At 47.5% G+C, this 13285-nt stretch overlaps 2 protein-coding genes across 2 annotated transcripts in view; both read right to left on the bottom strand.

Annotated features, from left to right (window-relative positions):
- Positions 1–8234: 8234 nt before the first annotated feature.
- LOC142474357 (uncharacterized) lies at positions 8235–12133 on the bottom strand. Its single transcript, XM_075580861.1, has 3 exons — positions 12104–12133; positions 10991–11811; positions 8235–10321 (listed from the first exon to the last, which is right to left on the bottom strand). The coding sequence occupies exons 1-3, from the start codon at positions 12131–12133 to the stop codon at positions 8680–8682; spliced, it is 2493 nt and encodes an 830-aa protein (XP_075436976.1). The 3' UTR covers positions 8235–8679.
- Positions 11807–13285, bottom strand: part of LOC142474855 (5-oxoprolinase-like) — a 170997-nt gene continuing 169518 nt past the window's right edge. Inside the window, exon 15 of the mRNA XM_075580995.1 lies at positions 11807–12293. Within this exon, the coding sequence (XP_075437110.1) occupies positions 12147–12293 (147 nt within the window). The 3' untranslated portion in view covers positions 11807–12146. The remainder of the gene's footprint in view (positions 12294–13285) is intronic.

Below are 13285 nucleotides of genomic sequence, written 5' to 3'. Positions count from 1 at the left end.
CTTAGATGGACTGTTTCAGGGTCCAGGAAACAGTATGAACAGGAAAAGCCAGGGGAGCGGTTGTACCTTAAAATAAAAACAAAATCTGCATAGTGTGATAATGTTACGCACAATAAAGTGGTTTCTAAGAAACTTAGAAAACTGTATGGGAAGGCTATAGCACATATAACCACCCAAGAATGGTATAAACACCAAGAGGAGTTAAGACCTTAAGCAGAGACAAACACAGGGATAAACAAAACACTTTTATCCATAAATGAATGAATTGGAGGCTTACAGAATCCAAAAGGATTAACAGCATTGGGAGTAGGTAATCATCCGATCATCCAGTCTCTGCTCCTGCTGCACTGCTGCACGCCACCCGACTGTGTCTCGAACAGCCGTCACGTCACTTCCGGAATCCCGGCCGGTTGGAGATGACGTCACAGGCTCCGTGTTCTCTCTCACTCAGTCTCAGGGTCACACTCAACGCGTTTCGACGCACTAAAATGACGTCTTCATCAGGAGTGTTTGTGACCTGTTCTAGTGGTCTTTATATACCCACTCAAACATATGTTAACCCCTCCTCCAAAAGGTTAATCATTTAAATATCCTAGCATCTGGGCAGCAATGATATCTATCCCATTGATCTAGGTACACATTAAAAACAAGAGATTTTATACAATACATAAAATAACCATAACAGAAAGATTCTCTCTTTAGCTTTTTTAGAGAAGAATCATATTAAAATTATACATACAATTTTATTATACATAAAAATCAATAAAACATTATAGCATTGGAACTCACTATAGCTAGTTCCTAAAACTAAGGGACGACGATGGATGTATCTTAAAAGACATGAAACAAAAGAATGTTAAGGAATTAAAAATTAAGGAAACAGGAATTCCATATCTCATACATCAAAAGAAAGAAACTGTGCACATATACAGAGCAGATGTTATAAAATCTCTTAAAATATTATCACATTTCAATAAAAAAGGGGCTTTTGTTTTAATGTTAAAAATGAATTATCTTATAAAAAGGCACCCAATTCAAAATCCACATTTAGGCCCTGAGGAACTAAAGTTTTCAACATAAAAATCCAAAAGCTTTCTCTTTTTTTAAGTGCTGTATTTCTATCCCCACCTCTCCAATGGGGCAGTACATGCTCAAGGACAGTAAACCTCAGGCCTGATGCGTCGCCATTGTGTTTTAAAATAAAATGATGGGATAAAAAATGGGTCGTTACCCCCCTTCTAATGTTACCCACATGTTCTAAAACATGTGTCCTTATGGGCCGTGTGGTTTGACCCACATATTGTAGCCCACAAGGACATTGTATCAGATATATAACATAATCAGATTTACATGTGGTATGTTGCTTAATCTGAAACTGTTGTTTCGAAATGTTTGACTTAAAACCAAATTTATCGTCTGCTCTGTATTTACATGCAGTGCACATTGTGCATCCAAAAAAGCCCTTGATTTGGGGCAACCACCTATTGCTGTTATTCTTAACCTTAGGTAATGCACTTGGTGCAAGTCTATCCTTTAAATTATTAGCTTTCTTAAAGATTACCATAGGCTGGTCTGGGACTATGTCACCTAATATTGAGTCATTTTTGACAATGTGCCAATATTTCCGAATTATTTTAGTAATTCTGTCTGACTGTCTGTTATAGTTTGTTATAAACGTAAAGTCAAAGTTCTTTTTAGGCCTTATTTTAACATTATCAAGCAGGAGGTTTTCTCTTTCCAAAACTTCCACCTTTTCTACTGCATCTTTGATAGTCTTATTCTCATAGTTTTTTTCTTTAAATCTATCCTGCAGGAAAAGAGACTGTTCACGGAAGGTGTTATCGTCTGAACAGTTTCTTCTGATACGCCTCAGTTGTCCATATGGTACATTTTTTAACCATTTGGGATGGTGACAGCTAAGGGGAGAAATATAATTATTTATATCCACCTCTTTGAAGAAAGTCTGAGTACTGATCAATCCACCATCAATGATGACTGTTATGTCGAGGAAATTAACCCTTTCCTGACTATATTCGCAGGTGAATTTTAAATTTAGGGTATTATCATTTAGATAGTGGATGAATCTAATCAGACTCTCCTCATCTCCTCTCCATATGAAGAAAATATCGTCGATGTAGCGCCGCCACAGGCACAGGTCAGCACCCAGCTCTGCAATGGACCAAATATAGTCCTCCTCCCATGCACCCATGAGAAGGTTTGCATAGCTGGGTGCAAATTTCGTGCCCATGGCGGTGCCACACTTCTGAAGATAGTAAACTCCCTCAAATGAAAAATAGTTGTGTTCAAGAATATACTTGATGCCATCTAAGATAAAGTTGGCCTGTTCATGAGGCATATTTAAATCTCTCGACAGAGCTCTGTCAACAGCCTCATGCCCATCTCTATGATTAATGCACGTATATAGAGAGGTTACGTCACATGTAGCCAGAAACCATCCCTCTTCCCATATTTGTCCTCCCAGAATACGCAAGATATCCGTCGTGTCTTTCAGATACGACGGGAGTTTCTTTACATATGTCTGCAGGTAAGTATCTATATAAGCAGATAAGTTAGAGGTCAAAGAAACCCTGAATGCACCAATTTGGGTGTTTCCTCAGATTGTAATTCAGTTGGTTTACAGTTGAATTACAATCTGAGGAAACACCCAAATTGGTGCATTCAGGGTTAAAATTACCATCCACCTTTTACCCTAAACATATGAAAGGGAAAAATTTAGATGTATTTACCCAACTTGTACAGAGAGACTTTGAAAAATTAGTATTATCAGAGGATAAATTTGCTAATAATCTCAACAAAAGCGAGAGAGAAGCTCTTAAAAGTCTCCAAGATGACACAAGTGTGGTAATAAAACAGGCTGACAAAGGGGGAGGAGTTGCCATTCTCAATAGAGAGGATTACATTAGGGAATCCTACAGGATTTTAGGTGATACAAATACATACATTCCCCTAAAAAAAGATCCCACATTGGAATTCCAAAAAGAAATAAAAGTATTGTTGGATAAAGGCAAAGCTGAGGAAATAATCAATGATAGTGAATACAAGTTCCTATATAAAGAGCATCCTATAAGACCAATTTTTTACTACCTCCCCAAACTCCATAAAAGCCTGACAAACCCCCCTGGGAGACCCATCATAGCTGGGATTGATTCTCTGACCTCTAACTTATCTGCTTATATAGATACTTACCTGCAGACATATGTAAAGAAACTCCCGTCGTATCTGAAAGACACGACGGATATCTTGCGTATTCTGGGAGGACAAATATGGGAAGAGGGATGGTTTCTGGCTACATGTGACGTAACCTCTCTATATACGTGCATTAATCATAGAGATGGGCATGAGGCTGTTGACAGAGCTCTGTCGAGAGATTTAAATATGCCTCATGAACAGGCCAACTTTATCTTAGATGGCATCAAGTATATTCTTGAACACAACTATTTTTCATTTGAGGGAGTTTACTATCTTCAGAAGTGTGGCACCGCCATGGGCACGAAATTTGCACCCAGCTATGCAAACCTTCTCATGGGTGCATGGGAGGAGGACTATATTTGGTCCATTGCAGAGCTGGGTGCTGACCTGTGCCTGTGGCGGCGCTACATCGACGATATTTTCTTCATATGGAGAGGAGATGAGGAGAGTCTGATTAGATTCATCCACTATCTAAATGATAATACCCTAAATTTAAAATTCACCTGCGAATATAGTCAGGAAAGGGTTAATTTCCTCGACATAACAGTCATCATTGATGGTGGATTGATCAGTACTCAGACTTTCTTCAAAGAGGTGGATATAAATAATTATATTTCTCCCTTAGCTGTCACCATCCCAAATGGTTAAAAAATGTACCATATGGACAACTGAGGCGTATCAGAAGAAACTGTTCAGACGATAACACCTTCCGTGAACAGTCTCTTTTCCTGCAGGATAGATTTAAAGAAAAAAACTATGAGAATAAGACTATCAAAGATGCAGTAGAAAAGGTGGAAGTTTTGGAAAGAGAAAACCTCCTGCTTGATAATGTTAAAATAAGGCCTAAAAAGAACTTTGACTTTACGTTTATAACAAACTATAACAGACAGTCAGACAGAATTACTAAAATAATTCGGAAATATTGGCACATTGTCAAAAATGACTCAATATTAGGTGACATAGTCCCAGACCAGCCTATGGTAATCTTTAAGAAAGCTAATAATTTAAAGGATAGACTTGCACCAAGTGCATTACCTAAGGTTAAGAATAACAGCAATAGGTGGTTGCCCCAAATCAAGGGCTTTTTTGGATGCACAATGTGCACTGCATGTAAATACAGAGCAGACGATAAATTTGGTTTTAAGTCAAACATTTCGAAACAACAGTTTCAGATTAAGCAACATACCACATGTAAATCTGATTATGTTATATATCTGATACAATGTCCTTGTGGGCTACAATATGTGGGTCAAACCACACGGCCCATAAGGACACGTGTTTTAGAACATGTGGGTAACATTAGAAGGGGGGTAACGACCCATTTTTTATCCCATCATTTTATTTTAAAACACAATGGCGACGCATCAGGCCTGAGGTTTACTGTCCTTGAGCATGTACTGCCCCATTGGAGAGGTGGGGATAGAAATACAGCACTTAAAAAAAGAGAAAGCTTTTGGATTTTTATGTTGAAAACTTTAGTTCCTCAGGGCCTAAATGTGGATTTTGAATTGGGTGCCTTTTTATAAGATAATTCATTTTTAACATTAAAACAAAAGCCCCTTTTTTATTGAAATGTGATAATATTTTAAGAGATTTTATAACATCTGCTCTGTATATGTGCACAGTTTCTTTCTTTTGATGTATGAGATATGGAATTCCTGTTTCCTTAATTTTTAATTCCTTAACATTCTTTTGTTTCATGTCTTTTAAGATACATCCATCGTCGTCCCTTAGTTTTAGGAACTAGCTATAGTGAGTTCCAATGCTATAATGTTTTATTGATTTTTATGTATAATAAAATTGTATGTATAATTTTAATATGATTCTTCTCTAAAAAAGCTAAAGAGAGAATCTTTCTGTTATGGTTATTTTATGTATTGTATAAAATCTCTTGTTTTTAATGTGTACCTAGATCAATGGGATAGATATCATTGCTGCCCAGATGCTAGGATATTTAAATGATTAACCTTTTGGAGGAGGGGTTAACATATGTTTGAGTGGGTATATAAAGACCACTAGAACAGGTCACAAACACTCCTGATGAAGACGTCATTTTAGTGCGTCGAAACGCGTTGAGTGTGACCCTGAGACTGAGTGAGAGAGAACACGGAGCCTGTGACGTCATCTCCAACCGGCCGGGATTCCGGAAGTGACGTGACGGCTGTTCGAGACACAGTCGGGTGGCGTGCAGCAGTGCAGCAGCAGCAGAGACTGGATGATCGGATGATTACCTACTCCCAATGCTGTTAATCCTTTTGGATTCTGTAAGCCTCCAATTCATTCATTTATGGATAAAAGTGTTTTGTTTATCCCTGTGTTTGTCTCTGCTTAAGGTCTTAACTCCTCTTGGTGTTTATACCATTCTTGGGTGGTTATATGTGTTATAGCCTTCCCATACAGTTTTCTAAGTTTCTTAGAAACCACTTTATTGTGCGTAACATTATCACACTATGCAGATTTTGTTTTTATTTTAAGGTACAACCGCTCCCCTGGCTTTTCCTGTTCAGATTGGGCAATTAAGCAGTAAGACATTTAAGGTCAGTAACCAAATGAGATAAGGTGAGGCCACTCGGGAGACAGAAACAAGGGGAATGAGAAGATATCAGCCACAGGAGCACTCGGAGACAGAAACGAGAGGAATGAGAAGATATCAGCCACAGGAGCACTCGGAGACAGAAACGAGAGGAATGAGAAGATATCAGCCACAGGAGCACTCGGGAGACAGAAACGAGGGGAATGAGAAGATATCAGCCACAGGAGCACTCGGGAGACAGAAACGAGGGGAATGAGAAGATATCAGCCATAGGAGCACTCGGGAGACAGAAACGAGGGGAATGAGAAGATATCAGCCACAGGAGCACTCGGAGACAGAAACGAGAGGAATGAGAAGATATCAGCCACAGGAGAACTCGGAGACAGAAACGAGGGGAATGAGAAGATATCAGCCACAGGAGCACTCGGGAGACAGAAACGAGGGGAATGAGAAGATATCAGCCATAGGAGCACTCGGGAGACAGAAACGAGGGGAATGAGAAGATATCAGCCACAGGAGCACTCGGGAGACAGAAACGAGGGGAATGAGAAGATATCAGCCACAGGAGCACTCAGAGACAGAAACGAGGGGAATGAGAAGATATCAGCCATAGGAGCACTCAGAGACAGAAACGAGGGGAATGAGAAGATATCAGTCACAGGAGCACTCGGGAGACAGAAACGAGGGGAATGAGAAGATATTAGCCACAGGAGAACTCAGAGACAGAAACGAGGGGAATGAGAAGATATCAGCCACAGGAGCACTCGGGAGACAGAAACGAGGGGAATGAGAAGATATCAGCCACAGGAGCACTCGGGAGAGGGAAATGAGGGGAATGAGAAGATATCAGCCACAGGAGCACTCGGAGACAGAAACGAGGGGAATGAGAAGATATCAGTCACAGGAGCGCTCGGAGACAGAAACGAGGGGAATGAGAAGATATCAGCCACAGGAGAACTCGGGAGACAGAAACGAGGGGAATGAGAAGATATCAGCCACAGGAGAACTCGGGAGACAGAAACGAGGGGAATGAGAAGATATCAGCCACAGGAGCGCTCGGAGACAGAAACGAGGGGAATGAGAAGATATCAGCCACAGGAGCACTCGGGAGACAGAAACGAGGGGAATGAGAAGATATCAGCCACAGGAGCACTCAGAGACAGAAAAGAGGGGAATGAGAAGATATCAGCCACAGGAGCACTCGGGAGACAGAAACGAGGGTAGTGAGAAGATATCAGCCACAGGAGCACTCGGGAGACAGAAACGAGGGGAATGAGAAGATATCAGCCACAGGAGCACTCGGGAGACAGAAACGAGGGGAATGAGAAGATATCAGCCACAGGAGCACTCGGGAGACAGAAACGAGGGTAGTGAGAAGATATCAGCCACAGGAGCACTCGGGAGACAGAAACGAGGGGAATGAGAAGATATCAGCCACAGGAGCACTCGGGAGACAGAAACGAGGGGAATGAGAAGATATCAGCCACAGGAGCACTCGGAGACAGAAACGAGAGGAATGAGAAAATATCAGCCACAGGAGAACTCGGAGACAGAAACGAGAGGAATGAGAAAATATCAGCCACAGGAGCACTCGGAGACAGAAACGAGAAGAATGAGAAGATATCAGCCACAGGAGCACTCGGGAGACAGAAACGAGAAGAATGAGAAGATATCAGCCACAGGAGCGCTCGGGAGAGAACCCGCCTGCATTCGCCCCCACACCCCTCCTTCCCTGTGTATAGTCTGTCCATGTGTCCGTCAGTTTGTCTATCTGTTGTCTATGTCCTTTCTTTTATACGGCTGTTATGGAATTGATGGGTCACATTTGAAAGTCCCAGAAAATGTGGTGTTGGAATATGTTCAGATATCAAAAAAAACAAAAAAAACAAATTGAGTTTAAAATAAAGTAAAAAATGGGTAAGTATTGGTTAAATCTGGAAGAATCCAGTTCCCTGGTAAACGTGAAACCATTGAAGTGGTGGTCACCGAAAGTAGCTGCACCTCTCCTCCGCCCTCCCGGTGATCTGCTGACCCGGCCCGTGCTTTAGTGATCTATTACTCAGAGTATGATTTATTTTTAAGAAGCCCCTGTACCTTTAGGGAAGGGCCACCGAAGCTGCCCAGAAGGGGCGGGCCCATGGTCAGTGGGGGGTTAGGAAACAGGTAGAGTGAGGCAGACCTGAGGGGCCCTTAGTTAGGGAACAGGCAGGGGAGCTAAGAGATGCTGGGGAAAATAAATTCCTTCCCGACTCCAAGAATTGGCAATCAGATTAATCCCTGGATCAGCATCCTTCCCATGTATTCTTATTTGGTATATCCCTGTATACCTTTCCCATCTAAAAAGATGTCCAACCTTTTTTTGAACAAATCTATTGTATCTGCCATCACAGTCTCCATGGGTAATGAATTCCACATTGTAACTGCCCTTACTGTAAACACACTGAAATGTTCCAGCACTCACTAACTATTGGAAGAAAGGTCAAAACCGGAGTATGCCAAAAAGACCCGAATTTAATGAAGAAAGCAAGATAAACAAAAAACCTGGAATAACGTCACATCGGCAAGGAATACACAAAAATGGGCCCTGGGGGTAGTGAGGTGGAGTCAAATACACAAGGGAGGGGATACCACAATGGGAGAGGAGTAGGGAACAACAAAAAGTGTGTGTGTGTGGGGGGGGGGTGTGTTTGCGGTATGTGGTGGGTGGGTAACCAGGGGGGCAACTTTCAGGGTGTGAACCCCTTCCTCAGGCTCGTTCCCTCAAGTCCAAAGGGACAAAATGTACTTCCCTAAACCCTTATAGCCCCATTGTAAAGAACAAAACCAAACACAAAATGAACTTCCCACACAGCAGGAGAGAGAGAGATTGAGGATTATCCAGACCCCCCGACTAAGGACTTTACGGTTGGATTTTGTATCTTGACAATTTCATTCTCTTAATAGGATCTGGACTCAGTGAACTTTGTTCTGATTACAGTTACTGCATTTTGTGTAGTGGGAGGAATGTCAGCGGGAGGAGTAGGAGTGTCAGTGGGAGGAGTAGGAGTGTCATTGGGAGGAGTAGGAGTGTCAGTGGGAGGAGTAGGAGTGTCAGTGGGAGGAGTAGGAGTGTCATTGGGAGGAGTAGGGGTGTCAGCGGGAGTAGGGGTGTCAGTGGGAGGAGTAGGAGTGTCAGTGGGAGGAGTAGGGGTGTCAGCGGGAGTAGGGGTGTCAGCAGGATGAGTAGGAGTGTCAGCGGGAGGGGTGTCAGCGGGAGTAGGGATGTCAGCGGGAGTAGGGATGTCAGCGGGAGGGGTGTCAGCGTGAGGGGTGTCAGCGTGAGGGGTGTCAGCGTGAGGGGTGTCAGCGTGAGGGGTGTCAGCGTGAGGGGTGTCAGCGTGAGGGGTGTCAGCGTGAGGGGTGTCAGCGTGAGGGGTGTCAGCGTGAGGGGTGTCAGCGTGAGGGGTGTCAGCGTGAGGGGTGTCAGCGTGAGGGGTGTCAGCGTGAGGGGTGTCAGCGTGAGGGGTGTCAGCGTGAGGGGTGTCAGCGTGAGGGGTGTCAGCGTGAGGGGTGTCAGCGTGAGGGGTGTCAGCGTGAGGGGTGTCAGCGTGAGGGGTGTCAGCGTGAGGGGTGTCAGCAGGAGTAGGAGTGTCAGCGGGAGGAGTAGGGGTGTCAGCGGGAGGAGTAGGGGTGTCAGCGGGAGGGGTGTCAGCAGGAGTAGGAGTGTCAGCGGGAGGAGTAGGGGTGTCAGCGGGAGGGGTGTCAGCGGGAGAAGTGTCAGCAGGAGTGTCAGCAGGAGGGGTGTCAGCAGGAGTAGGAGTGTCAGCGGCAGGAGTGTCAGCAGCAGGAGGAGTGTCAGTGGGAGGTGTAGAAGTGTCAGCAGGAGAGTCTGTGGGAGGAGTGTCAGCGGGAGGAGTAGGGGTGTCAGCGGGAGGGGTGTCAGCAGGAGTAGGAGTGTCAGCGGGAGGAGTAGGGGTGTCAGCGGGAGGGGTGTCAGTAGGAGTGTCAGCGGGAGGAGTAGGGGTGTCAGCGGGAGTAGGGGTGTCAGCGGGAGAAGTGTCAGCAGGAGTGTCAGCAGGAGGGGTGTCAGCAGGAGTAGGAGTGTCAGCGGCAGGAGTGTCAGCAGCAGGAGGAGTGTCAGTGGGAGGTGTAGAAGTGTCAGCAGGAGAGTCTGTGGGAGCAGTGTCAGCGGGAGGAGTAGGAGTGTCAGCAGGAGGAGAGTCAGCGGGAGGAGTAGAAGTGTCAGCGGGAGGAGAGTCTGCGGGAGGAGTGTCAGCGGGAGGAGGGTCTGCGGGAGGAGAGTCAGCGGGAGGAGTAGAAGTGTCAGCGGGAGGAGAGTCTGCGGGAGGAGTGTCAGCGGGAGGAGAGTCTGCGGGAGGAGTGTCAGCGGGAGGAGAGTCTGCAGGAGAAGTGTCAGCGGGAGGAGTGTCTGCGGTAGAAGTATGAGTGTCAGCAGGAGGAGGGTCTGCGGGAGGAGTGTCAGCGGGAGGAGAGTCTGCGGGAGGAGTGTCAGCGGGAGGAGAGTCTGCAGGAGGAGTGTCAGCGGGAGGAGTGTCTGCGGTAGAAGTATGAGTGTCAGCGGGAGGAGGGTCTGCGGGAGGGGTAAGAGTGTCAGCAGGAGGAGAGTCTGCGGGAGGAGTATGAGTGTCAGCAGCAGGGTCTGCGGGAGGAGTAGGAGAGTCTGCGCTAGGAGTGCCAGCGGGAGGAGGGTCTGTGGGAGGAGTGTCAGCGGGAGGAGAGTTTGCAGGAGGAGTGTCAGCAGGAGAAGGGTCTGCGGGAGGAGAATGAGTGTCAGCAGGAGGAGTAGGAGTGTCAGCAGGAGGGTCTGCGGGAGGAGTATGAGGGTCAGCAGGAGGAGTAGGAGTGTCAGCAGCAGTAGGAGTGTCAGCAGGAGGGTCTGCGGGAGGAGTAGAAGTGTCAGCGGGAGGAGAGTCTGCGGGAGGAGTGTCTGCGGGAGGAGTGTCTGCGGGAGGAGAGTCTGCGGGAGGAGAGTCTGCGGGAGGAGAGTCTGCGGGAGGAGTGTCTGCGGGAGGAGTGTCTGCGGGAGGAGTGTCTGCGGGAGGAGAGTCTGCAGGAGGAGTGTCAGCGGGAGGAGTGTCAGCGGGAGGAGAGTCTGCGGGAGGAGTGCCAGCTGGGTGATTTTGAGCCGGACTGAGCGACGCTGAAGGTTCCAGTTGGGTGATTTTGAGCCGGACTGAGCGACGCTAAAGGTGCCAGTTGGGTGATTTTGAGCCGGACTGAGCGATGCTGAAGGTTCCAGCTGGGTGATTCTGAGCCGGACTGAGCGACGCTGAAGGTTCCAGTTGGGTGATTCTGAGCCGGACTGAGTGATTCTGAAGGTTCCAGCTTGGTGATTCTGAGCCGGACTGAGCGACGCTAAAGGTTCCAGCTGGGTGATTCTGAGCCGGACTGAGCAATTCTGAAGGTTCCAGCTGGGTGATTCTGAGCCGGACTGAGTGATTCTGAAGGTTCCAGTTGGGTGATTCTGAGCCGGACTGAGCGATTCTGAAGGTTCCAGCTGGGTGATTCTGAGCCGGACTGAGTGACGCTGAAGGTTCCAGTTGGGTGATTCTGAGCCGGACTAAGTGACGCTGAAGGTTCCAGTTGGGTGATTCTGAGCCGGACTGAGTGACGCTGAAGGTTCCAATTGGGTGATTCTGAGCCGGACTGAGCGACGCTGAAGGTTCCAGCTGGGTGATTCTGAGCCGGACTAAGTGACGCTGAAGGTTCCAATTGGGTGAATCTGAGCCGGACTGAGTGACGCTGAAGGTTCCAATTGGGTGATTCTGAGCCGGACTGAGCGACGCTGAAGGTTCCAGTTGGGTGATTCTGAGCCGGACGCTGAAGGTTCCAGTTGGGTGATTCTGAGCCGGACTGAGTGACGCTGAAGGTTCCAGCTGGGTGATTCTAAGCTGGACTAAGTGACGCTGAAGGTTCCAATTGGGTGATTCTGAGCCGGACTGAGTGACGCTGAAGGTTCCAATTGGGTGATTCTGAGCCGGACTAAGTGACGCTGAAGGTTCCAATTGGGTGATTCTGAGCCGGACTGAGTGACGCTGAAGGTTCCAATTGGGTGATTCTGAGCCGGACTAAGCGACGCTGAAGGTTCCAGTTGGGTGATTCTGAGCCGGACGCTGAAGGTTCCAATTGGGTGATTCTGAGCCGGACTAAGTGACGCTGAAGGTTCCAGTTGGGTGATTCTGAGACGGACTGAGCGACGCTGCAGGTTCCAGTTGGGTGATTCTGAGCCGGACTCCGACCCCAGGTTGTGCCGATATATTTTGGGATTGTCCGTGTCCTGCACCTCTCCGCCTCTTCCTTTCTGTTTGACTGCGTTCCCGACACGCTCTCACTTTGTGTCTTGAGGCCCCTGAAGATTACTGCTGTGAGGTCAGAGGTCAGGTGAGGCATGTCAGTGGGAACGTCACACGGTTTCCTGCGCCATGCGGTAGTCAAACACACTTCCTCGCTCTGCGAAGCTGCGACTCGGGATCTTGGTGGGAGTTGGGGTGTCCTTTTCCTCCTGTGCCCCGTACCCGCCGCCTCCCGGGGTGCACAGGGTGAACACGTCCTGCAGAGGGGGGGGGGGGGGGGAGAGGACAGGTACCTTTGTTACCTCATTATTATTATTAATTTGTGAAACACCAACATATTCCGGAAACACAATCAGAGTTACGGACAGATACGGACAGATACGGGAGGTAATGGGAGCGCTGGTCACAAGAGCTTACACTCTACCAGGAATAACGGGCAATGTTGAAACAAAACGTAAAAGTGGCTGCCCGTTGTGGGGATGGAGTATACATCAGGATGGAGTATGGTCCCGCAGCACAGCGGGATCTCTTGAGGTTTAGGGGTGTGGATGTTAGGGGGTGTTAGCATCGAGTCTGGTCCCGCCGCACAGCGGGATCTCTTGAGGTTTAGGGGTGTGGATGTTAGGGGGTGTTAGCATCGAGTCTGGTCCCGCCGCAAAGCGGGATCTCTTGAGGTTTAGGTGGTGGATGTTAGGGGGTGTTAGCATTGAGTCTGGTCCCGCAGCACAGCGGGATCTCTTGAGGTTTAGGGGTGTGGATGTTAGGGGGTGTTAGCATCGAGTCTGGTCCCGCCGCACAGCGGGATCTCTTGAGGTTTAGGGGTGTGGATGTTAGGGGGTGTTAGCATCGAGTCTGGTCCCGCCGCACAGCGGGATCTCTTGAGGTTTAGGGGGTGGATGTTAGGGGGTGTTAGCATCGAGTCTGGTCCCGCCGCACAGCGGGATCTCTTGAGGTTTAGGGGGTGGATGTTAGGGGGTGTTAGCATCGAGTCTGGTCCCGCCGCACAGCGGGATCTCTTGAGGTTTAGGGGGTGGATGTTAGGGGGTGTTAGCATCGAGTCTGGTCCTGCCGCACAGCGGGATCTCTTGAGGTTTAGGGGTGTTGATGTTAGGGGGTGTTAGCATCGAGTCTGGTCCCGCCGCACAGCGGGATCTCTTGAGGTTTAGGGGGTGGATGTTAGGGGGTGTTAGCATCGAGTCTGGTCCCGCCGCACAGCGGGATCTCTTGAGGTTTAGGGGTGTGGATGTTA

Source organism: Ascaphus truei, chromosome 2 (assembly GCF_040206685.1).
Source record: "Ascaphus truei isolate aAscTru1 chromosome 2, aAscTru1.hap1, whole genome shotgun sequence".
Classification (NCBI taxonomy): domain Eukaryota; kingdom Metazoa; phylum Chordata; class Amphibia; order Anura; family Ascaphidae; genus Ascaphus; species Ascaphus truei.
The sequence above is the reverse complement of the archived record's forward strand: the minus strand, read 5'-3'. Positions and strand labels throughout refer to the sequence as shown.

Bases quoted from the DNA above. Each gene is read 5' to 3' on its own strand.
- LOC142474357 (XM_075580861.1), bottom strand. From the start codon at position 12,133: ATGCCTCACCTGACCTCTGACCTCACAGCA. The intron at 11,812-12,103 runs GTAATCTTCAGG...AGCGTCGCTTAG, and splicing joins TGACCTCTGACCTCACAGCA to TCCGGCTCAGAATCACCCAA. The intron at 10,322-10,990 runs TCACCCAGCTGG...CACTCTTACCCC, and splicing joins TCGCTCAGTCCGGCTCAGAA to TCCCGCAGACCCTCCTCCCG.